This window comes from Phlebotomus argentipes, unplaced genomic scaffold, assembly GCF_947086385.1.
Source record: "Phlebotomus argentipes unplaced genomic scaffold, Phlebotomus argentipes genome assembly contig_15, whole genome shotgun sequence".
NCBI lineage: Eukaryota > Metazoa > Arthropoda > Insecta > Diptera > Psychodidae > Phlebotomus > Phlebotomus argentipes.
Window position 1 is genome coordinate 1544238 of NW_026776181.1, and position 8743 is coordinate 1552980.

Consider the following 8743-nt stretch of genomic DNA (forward strand, 5'->3'; position numbering starts at 1 on the left):
TTTGTAATTCCATTTAATTCCATTGAAATATCTCTAAAGATTAACATCGTAAAAGCAGAAAGACAAAATAGTAGGACGATTAAAAATTGAGCAGAAAACAGAGTGAGAAAAAGAACGAATAAAGTAAGGCGGTCAACAGAGTGCTTTCCTGCCGCACTGCACAACCGTCCAGAAAGGTGTTTCGTCGCCCCGTATGTTCTTGATCGTTTTCCAGGGTAAGATGCTAAGGAGGAGTGTCGCCACAATTCCAGGGTGAACATGCGCTTCCAACATCGCAACGGCAAAACAATTGGATCGCCACTGGCTTAGGAGGAGAAGATATGTCTGAACACAGTCTTCGCAACCTCCAGGTCCACAAGTGCGGCGCGCCACTGAAGAGTCATTGAATTCTTGACCATCGAAATCGAGCTGTGGACTCACTTCTTCCTGTATTTGGCATAGAATCCCTGGATTTGGTCGAACTTGACGGGAATGGAATTCAGAATGCCGTAGAAGCTGAAATGCGGGCACTTTTTCTCCATCAAGTTCTCCCCAGTCAGCAAAGTCACAACATCTGTACTGCCATCGGGATTCATTTGATTCGTTACAATGTAGTTGCAAAATTGGGCAATCTGCAGAAAGACAGAAGCCTCGCGATCTGCCGAAAACAAGACGGTCGGTTAGACATTCTCACACTCAACATTAAATATATCCTTATTGAAAACTCACCGATTTTCTTGGGGATCTTCAATAGAGGCAAAGGGCGGATTTCGTGATCACGCTGAGAGCGAAGAAAGCGATTGCCTTTGCTGAACTCATGTTCTAACCACCTGATGACATTCCTGGCGCCGTCGCTATGCTTCTTCAGTTCATCCAATTCCGATAGCACAGCATTTGGGATGAGAACAACGAACTTGCGCGCTTTCACCAGACTCTTCACGGTCGCCTGGAATTCCGTGAGTGATTTGGAGTCCATCATCAAGTAGGGCGTCAAGTGTAGGCCGTTTGGCTTCTTGATCTGCACGTCGATGGACACGAAAATGAAAAGACATCCAAAAATGTCACATTGTGGAAAATGTTAATAAGTAATATTTAACGCCATAGTTTTGAATTGGTATTTCGATATTCATCACATAAATATGCTCCTAGTTGGAAGTAAATCATAGTATGCAAGGCAGTTTTGGACAAAAGTCTCACATGAACATTAATTTCTAACTTTCTTATCAACTCAGCCATATAAAGTAGTTATTAAAATTCACATAAACTCATAACCGAGAAAATATAATAATGCTTTTGGGAATGCTATTAACGATAAGACGAACTCACCTTGGATTCCAGAGATTTCACTTCGCTCCTCAGCCACAGTTTTCCCATCAAGGCGTATTTCTCGTTCTTATCGCCATCCTCGATTTTCTTGCTGTTCTTCTCATTGTCCGGCACATTGATCACGCTGTCTCCATTGCGGTTCCTCAAGTAGCCCTTCTTTGGATTCCTTCTGCCGCCACTGCTGTCGCCATCCTCCTCAGAGGCATCACTCGGCCTCGAGATGCGCACGCGTGAGTCATGGTTCTTTGTTTTTGCACGCTTCGGACGCTTTTTCTTCTTCGCCAGAAAGTTCTCCACGAAAACTCTGGCCTTAGTGCAAAATACATAATTGAATTTAAAGGTTTTGCAAATGTAGAAGCCAAAGTCCAGCATCTTAAAGAGTCTCAAGATGTTCTCTTCACACGTGGATATTGCGAGTTTGGCCGACATTTCCCAGTCCAAGTGCTCCTGATTGGCCGCAAAGAGCGAAAAGTGCTTCAGCGCCATGTCCTCCCGGATTGGGATGTGCAGGCGTTCGTCAAACAGCCCCCGAAGATCCTCTCTCACTTCTGCCACGTGAAGCATTTGTCGCTCGAAGAAGACTTTGCTGGTGAAAATGTCAATGTTAAAGTAGTTGAGGAGGGCCATGGTCTGATGGATGAACTCAGGATTTGTCTGCTGGCAACTTATTACGATCTCTCGATTATTCCTCAGCCACTCAAACAGTAGCTTCAGCGCCTGAAGAGTGATCTCTGTTTGGGCGAACTCAACTATGATGTTTGGATCAATTTTGTGGAACTTCTGCTTAAATTTCATCTTTTTTGGTGGTTCTGATGAAGGTTCCTCCTCTCTGTCAATTTCCACATCCACTTCAGGTTGATTCCCAGGAAACATTATGGTCTCTTCCTCGATAACAACGTCATCATCTTCCCCATCGGTAGGAATCTGCACATCACTGAATGTCAATCCATTGAGATTAATCATAGAGAAGTCATTGAAGATCTCCTTCTCCACTACAGAAGCATTCGTCTCCTGCTCCTCCTCATCATCAGTGTCTGAAAGCACTGAAGAGACATCTGAGGATTCAGATTCCGAGTCAAAATTGGACGTGAGATCACTCTCTGAAGAGACAGAAGATTGTCTCCTCTTGCGACGTCTTCTCATCTTCGTTGACTTGACTTTCCTGGCATCTTTAGTTGTCTGTTGAACTCCCTTCTCCATCTGACTGGATCCTCCTCCAACTGAGAGACTATTCCTGTCTGAGTATGAAGAAGCCGAGGGCGTTTTTGGCATTCTGTCCTGAACCTTCTGTCGCTCTTTGCGCGCCTCACGCACACGCTTATCGTAAGCTTCATAGCGATGTAAGTAAGCTTCTTTAAACTGACTATTCTGCTCTTCGCGATGCCCTGCAAACTCCTCCACTTGTTGGATGCACGAGGCAATCATCTGAGCGCAAATGGCCAGGAGGAAGGCGTTCAAGTGATGCACTTTCTCCGAATTCACTCGCTGCAGCTTTGCCATGCAGAAAAACATGATTGCTGTCATCTTGTACAGCATGTCTGATGTTAGGACAGTTCTTCGCTTTTCCAACATCGATTTCAGATCAATCAAAAGAGCATGACAAAGTCCACTGAAGTCCGCCACTTCTTTGTCATAAAAGAAGATGTCTGCCACAAGTATGAATCGCGCCAGGAAATCCTTCACTGTCATTTCATAGTCCTCTTGCTCCATGTCCAGATGTTCCAGATAGTTGGCATTCTCCAAAAGGATCTTTGCTACGTTCTCCTCACTTGGATCGAATGGCACAGAACACACCAGAGCGTAAAAGTAATGATAAACAGCATCCAGATGATGATTCTTGTCCGTGAGCAGCGTTCCCAGTTGATTCTGTGGCATTCCCACTTTCGGATTCAACTTGAAGGCTTCGAAATAGAACGCTGCAGCTTCTTCTGCAGTCCCAAGCGCGTTTGGGAAGGAGAAATCCAGATAGTATCTATGCAAATCTCCCAGAGAGATGGCCAAGGCGTGAATTGTGTCCAGAGCGTAGCTCCTGGAAGCTACAGACAGATTCTCGCTCTTCTCCACGTCCGTTTTCACATCGGCGCACCCAAAGATGCCGAGATCAATGAGGAACTTCAGATCCAGATCAAAGCGTCTCTCAACTGTGATAAAGATCACCTTCAGACGCTCAATGGCACTCAAAATAAACTCCTCAAGGCTCTTCATTTCCTCCAGCGTGGGAATTTTACTGCGCACCAAACGCTTCGCCATAGCGATGGGCTCGTAGAAGCCCTTCCGCCAAAGCAGCACCCTCGCCTTCGGACTCACAGTCTCATCGTCCTGGTAGATTAGATACTCGCACTTCCGCACAATCGACAGCCGCTTCTGCTTCACATCCTCGCCTAGCAATTGCGAGAGGCTCTCCCAGGATTTCTGCTCATCCAAGTGCCTCGCCGTCGATAGGAGGGATCTGAAAAAGACAAGCGCGTGGGGATTCATTATGTCATCCAAAAGAACTGACCGGTTGCAAGACTCCGGGGACTCCGAGTTTTCATTCACGAGTTTCGCACACCTCAGTGCTCAAGGTCATTCACGGGGTACAAACAGCCCGAATGCAGGCGCAAACACACGGCCAAACTCACCTGTAAAGCTGATGATGACTGGTGCATTCCATGCTTTTGAAATGCAATATTTTCACGCGCTAGTTGATAATTCTACCTCTCTCAATATCGCACCGCCGTCAAATTATTTCACCATTTTCTCCAATGACGTCAGGATCAAGACGGAATATCATTTTTCTCCGTATCAAGCACTCGCTCAACGCCTGGCACTCTAATCATATCACCAAGGGCGCCCTTCCACCGCATTCCCGTACCTCCGCACACGTCTTGGGCGCTATTTTGCACGTTTTCCACCAAACGGACGCACTTTCACGCCTCTTGCCACTGTTCTTCCTTGCTTTTTCCGCGTGAGAAAAATCTTCGCAGAACTTTTGTTGGAAAAATAGCAATATGGCGACTGTGACGTTTCGAGAAAATTCGGAGAGAATTTCCGGAGGTGAAAAAGCGCGCCAGAAAATTTTGTCCCCTTATTTCATAAACAAAGTGGTAAATTTTGCAAAGAAATTTCCCTGAGCATCATTGATTTTCCCACAAGTCTTAAACACATGCTAGATGTGAAAATTTCCAGTATTTCGGGGTGTGAGAGATAATTTTCCGAAGAGATTCTCTGCTAACTTCAGGCGGCATGGAAAAAATAAAATTCCAATATGGCTGTCAATCTTCTTGAGGTATGTAAGGTTTTTTCACAGAGAAAAGTCCTCTTTTTACCTGCTTTCCCCCTTTCAGAATATGTCGATATCGCGTGAAGTGTGAAGGGCAGCGTCTAGAGCGTCGAATAAAGCACAGAGGGTGTGAATCAGGGCAATTACAAGCGTGTAAAAGTCAACTGCAAAATGACGATAAAACCACTAATCAACCAGAAGTCGTCAGAAGAGGGCAACAAAGAGGAACAGACTCAGAATAATGTAAGTTGATATTTATAGATGATTGAGGAGGTTGCACTACACGGAATGCCGTGGCATGGGAGGAATTCTGGGCGGTGTAATTGACAGTTATCTCACGGTGTCTTCCAGAGTCCGCAGCGCGAAAAGCGAGGGCACAGTAGTAGTCATGTGTATGAGGAGAATGTGGGGCGACACCGCAGGACGCCCCAGAAAAGCTGTAGTCTCCGGAAGCGCGATCACAAGCGGACAGATACACGTGGGGAGCGCGAGAAGCACTCCAAGAGTCCCCATTTCCCACTGGGAAGCTCCAGTCCGCACAACAACAACCTTGCCAGCGCCACAACGAGTCATAGCAGCACTACAAATGTATCCGGAGGCGTGATGGAGCTCCTGGAGGAGTCCTTCTCTGGCTATAACAGCGGAGACGAGCACATTGGCCAGCGGGATGCTGAGTTGACGCCGCAAGAGTGGACAGAGCGGGATGAAAAGTTTGTAAAAGCCATGACGGAACGTGGGTTGATCGTGAAAGAGATTGTCGAGGACGGAGCTTGTCTCTTCCGCGCCATTTCACTCCAAATCTATGGCGATCAAGACATGCATGAAGTGATAAGACAACAGACTCTGGACTACATTGTAAGTATTCCTCATTCTAGGCTTTCTTCACCAATTAATCTTTTCTTTTTGTGCACTTTCAGTACCAAAATCGCGAATATTTCGCACAATTCGTCACTGAGGACATTTCCAGCTACGTGCAGAGGAAAAGACAGAACCACGTCCATGGGAATCACATTGAGATTCAGGCCATGTCAGAGATATACAATCGTCCCGTGGAGCTGTACTGCTATCAAACGAGTGAGTTGGCAAACTTTATCATTGGCATCAATCAGTAGGGATTGAAAGTGTTTGCAAATTGCCTTATCTGTCGTCTCATTTTTGTGAAACCATGCAAATTTGATGACTCTCTCTTCCAGAGCCAATAAACATCTTCAATTCCGGACAGAGTGACAATGGTTATGAGCCATTGCGCTTGTCGTACCAGCGCTGCTCTCACTACAACGCTATCCTGGATCCCTTCAAGGCGTCCGTGGGCGTCGGCCTGGGCCTGGCAGGCTACAAGCCCGAGGAATTGGATCTCAAGCAAGTGCGTGATGCCGTGCGCCTCAGTGAAGATCTCGAGATCGAGCAGACGATGTTCGAGGACAAACTGAAGACGACGGATTGGGAGGCTACAAATGAGGCGATTGAGGAGCAGATCGCCCGTGAGTCGTATTTGCAGTGGTGTCGCGAGCAGAAGGCTCAAAAATCGTCCGGGAGCAGTTCCACCGTGACTTCAACGGCAGTGAGTGGGAATCACTTGGGGGCGGGCTCCTCCACGATGATGGATCTCAGCGGGTGTTCTTCGTCGGCCGAGAGCGCCAGTAGCAGGCTCAGCGACAGCGAGAACGGGGCCAATTCGTCATCGGCGGAGCGGCAGAGGCGCCGACGACGACGTCTGGAAGACGAGACACCGGTCCAAGAAAGTGGCCAAAGGGACAGTGATCTCAACTACGGGAAGAAGGCGAAACGACGGCCACAATCCGGATCGAACAGCCCCGAGAGGACGCCCACATCGACGCCAGGACCATCGAGTCGCGAGGAGAGTCCCGATCAGAAGCCGTTGTCGCTCTTTTACCAATCTCTTCTCGAGTCTTCCTATGCGGACGACGGTGAGTGACTCTGAACAGCCCAAAATCACACACGTGCTGATGATCTTTACTTCTACAGGTGATATGCAAATGACAGAGAAGGAAATGATCCAAAAAGCTCTCCACATGTCACGCGTGGACTTCATAAAGGTGCGGCAGAAACACTCTGATTACGACTCGCCGTAGATTCTCGCCACTCTAGCATTCTCTCAATTCATAATCCTTTCGATTTGTGGCTATAATTTCGTGTAAATTCTCTCTTCATCCTGGGAAATAATTGTGAGCAGTGTCAGTTAAATCTTTAAGTGGTCGCGAAAGAGCAAGAAACAGAGAGAGAGAGAGAATTGAGAAACTTCTTGAATTTACACCCCATTCGATTGTATAGTTTATGTAAGATGTGAAAAATTATACATGGTAAGGAAAAAACCACCATTGTACAATAATCCCGTTTTTGGTTATTTATCTTAAAGCGATAAAGAAACTTTTTTTCTTGTGATTAAACCAATTTATGCCCCATAAAACACTACTCCGTGTAATAAATGATATTTTGAAGGAGTTTTTATGCATTTTTGACGAAAGCCTAAAGGAATTCAATTGCTTTTTCGGGTGATTTTCCTATTTATGATCGTCACATGAATTAATTAAAACACTTCATCGTTCATTTATTTATAATAATGCAATCGAAACGAAATGGTTATACCTGGACTTCTGGGTTCGTTCTTCTTTCTATTAAATATCTTCTCAATCAACAACTCTCTGCAAGGTTACATTACTCTTTAGGGAGGCCAGGAAATTTGTCCTGGCCGCTTGACGAAGCAGCGTGAGCTTGAATTGCATCAGCACCACCAGGTAAGTCGCCATGAAGGAAATGTTGCTGGTGATGAGCTCACGATTGATGGTGGCAAAGCCGTCCAGATTCATCGTTGGCGGATTTTTAGAAATGGCCACGAGGAACATCTCAACTTCGCGCTGTGTATCGTTGTCCACGGCTGTGAGATTAACGTTGAGCAGTACGTCCTGAAAATCTAGGCCGACACTCTTTGTGGCCGCGTGAGCCTCATTGCAGATGATGAAGAGCAAACTCATGCAGTAGATCATGATGACGAAGAGTCCCAGCTCCTTGAAGGTTCCACCGCGATCTAGGATCTCACTCAAGGCACCATAGGTCGCTATGATTGTAGTGAAGAAGATCACGAGGCAATAGATGCCGTACATGTTGGAATAGGCGCGTCCGAGTTGCTGCATTTGATGACTGAGATCCACCCAGAGATGACGATACTCCGTCAGTTTCTCTGCCGGCTTCTCGCTCTTCAGTGTGTCAATCAAGTGCTTGGACAGTGCTCGACTAGCTAGGCCGAAGGCTGTGCAGTTGATGTACCAAAGACTGCAGAAGCCATTGAGCATGGCAATGATGTGATAGTAAGCAGAAGTGTGGCTGAGCTGAAAGTCCGGCTGCAGATAGTATTGCGAGAGGATGATGGCAATGCTGAGACCCCACGAGACAAAGCACAGCGCCCACGTGAGCGGATAGAGAGTGGGAAAGAGGATTGGAGTGCCGGTGACTCGGAGATATTGCACTTGAAAGTCGGTCCACATGTTCTTGAATTTGGCCACTTCTGAGCCATTGCGCCAAGACGCCACCGGCAACAGGAAGTGAGGCAGGAGGATACTCATGAAGATCACATTGTAGATCACCTCGTCGAAGCGCCTGTCCGTAGTGGAAAAGAATCTGGCGATACGCTCGCGAGCCACTGCAACAGTGGAAGAGTATCAGATTTGGATGTGATTATCCTGAACTTTCTTACCCCAGACAACCACAATTGTCTCCAGTCCGTATATGAAGTACGCCCAAATGAACGCCCTGGACTTCCAGTGGAAAGTCGTCCTGGGCAGATTTGTGCCTGAAGGGCTTCTCATGATCGGCATGATGCCCATAATTTGGAATAACACCAGCAGACTTTTCGTTGTCTTGTAGAAGCTATCATGGTAATCCAGGAGTTCAGGGTCGTTTTCTTGCTCTTGCGCCCTCAAAAAAACTTTCGACGCTGATCCCTGATCTGCCAAAATAATTCAAATTTCATCAGAAATCTCACGTAGATGCCTTCAAATCACTCACGTTCATTCAGCAATTTGATTTTCTTCGCGATGCGACGTTCATCATCCAGCATTTGTCGCTGATTGGGATTCAACACTTTGCTCAAATTGTCCTCCGGACGAATCATTTTGGTCACCGCAACTTCCAAACGACAAATGGTCAAGTTCACTCCTT

The 8743-nt window shown here is 46.6% G+C and overlaps 3 protein-coding genes across 3 annotated transcripts; 1 reads left to right on the forward strand and 2 right to left on the reverse strand.

The window, feature by feature from the left end:
- Positions 1 to 79: 79 nt before the first annotated feature.
- On the reverse strand, positions 80 to 4306 carry LOC132263423 (nonsense-mediated mRNA decay factor SMG5). Its single transcript, XM_059763185.1, has 4 exons — positions 3927 to 4306; positions 1306 to 3754; positions 709 to 997; positions 80 to 637 (listed from the first exon to the last, which is right to left on the reverse strand). The coding sequence occupies exons 1-4, from the start codon at positions 3956 to 3958 to the stop codon at positions 417 to 419; spliced, it is 2991 nt and encodes a 996-aa protein (XP_059619168.1). The 5' UTR covers positions 3959 to 4306; the 3' UTR covers positions 80 to 416.
- Positions 4307 to 4451: 145 nt separating this feature from the next.
- Positions 4452 to 7029, forward strand: LOC132263430 (OTU domain-containing protein 5). Its single transcript, XM_059763193.1, has 6 exons — positions 4452 to 4573; positions 4632 to 4810; positions 4919 to 5422; positions 5485 to 5641; positions 5761 to 6495; positions 6554 to 7029. Exons 2-6 carry the CDS (start codon positions 4739 to 4741, stop codon positions 6658 to 6660), a joined length of 1575 nt encoding a protein of 524 aa, XP_059619176.1. The 5' UTR covers positions 4452 to 4573; positions 4632 to 4738; the 3' UTR covers positions 6661 to 7029.
- A 172-nt stretch (positions 7030 to 7201) lies between these two features.
- On the reverse strand, positions 7202 to 8669 carry LOC132262113 (gustatory and odorant receptor 22). Its single transcript, XM_059761253.1, has 3 exons — positions 8591 to 8669; positions 8280 to 8531; positions 7202 to 8225 (listed from the first exon to the last, which is right to left on the reverse strand). The coding sequence occupies exons 1-3, from the start codon at positions 8640 to 8642 to the stop codon at positions 7216 to 7218; spliced, it is 1314 nt and encodes a 437-aa protein (XP_059617236.1). The 5' UTR covers positions 8643 to 8669; the 3' UTR covers positions 7202 to 7215.
- Positions 8670 to 8743: the final 74 nt, after the last annotated feature.

Coding starts and splice junctions, on each gene's coding strand:
- LOC132263423 (XM_059763185.1), bottom strand. CDS start 3,958: ATGGAATGCACCAGTCATCATCAGCTTTACAG. Junction 3,755..3,926: donor AGTCATCATCAGCTTTACAG/GTGAGTTTGGCC, acceptor TGTCTTTTTCAG/ATCCCTCCTATCGACGGCGA. Junction 638..708: donor GAAGATCCCCAAGAAAATCG/GTGAGTTTTCAA, acceptor TGTTTTCGGCAG/ATCGCGAGGCTTCTGTCTTT.
- LOC132263430 (XM_059763193.1), top strand. CDS start 4,739: ATGACGATAAAACCACTAATCAACCAGAAGTCGTCAGAAGAGGGCAAC. Junction 4,811..4,918: donor AGGAACAGACTCAGAATAAT/GTAAGTTGATAT, acceptor GGTGTCTTCCAG/AGTCCGCAGCGCGAAAAGCG. Junction 5,423..5,484: donor AACAGACTCTGGACTACATT/GTAAGTATTCCT, acceptor GTGCACTTTCAG/TACCAAAATCGCGAATATTT.
- LOC132262113 (XM_059761253.1), bottom strand. CDS start 8,642: ATGCTGGATGATGAACGTCGCATCGCGAAGAAAATCAAATTGCTGAAT. Junction 8,532..8,590: donor AATCAAATTGCTGAATGAAC/GTGAGTGATTTG, acceptor TTATTTTGGCAG/ATCAGGGATCAGCGTCGAAA. Junction 8,226..8,279: donor GACAATTGTGGTTGTCTGGG/GTAAGAAAGTTC, acceptor CCACTGTTGCAG/TGGCTCGCGAGCGTATCGCC.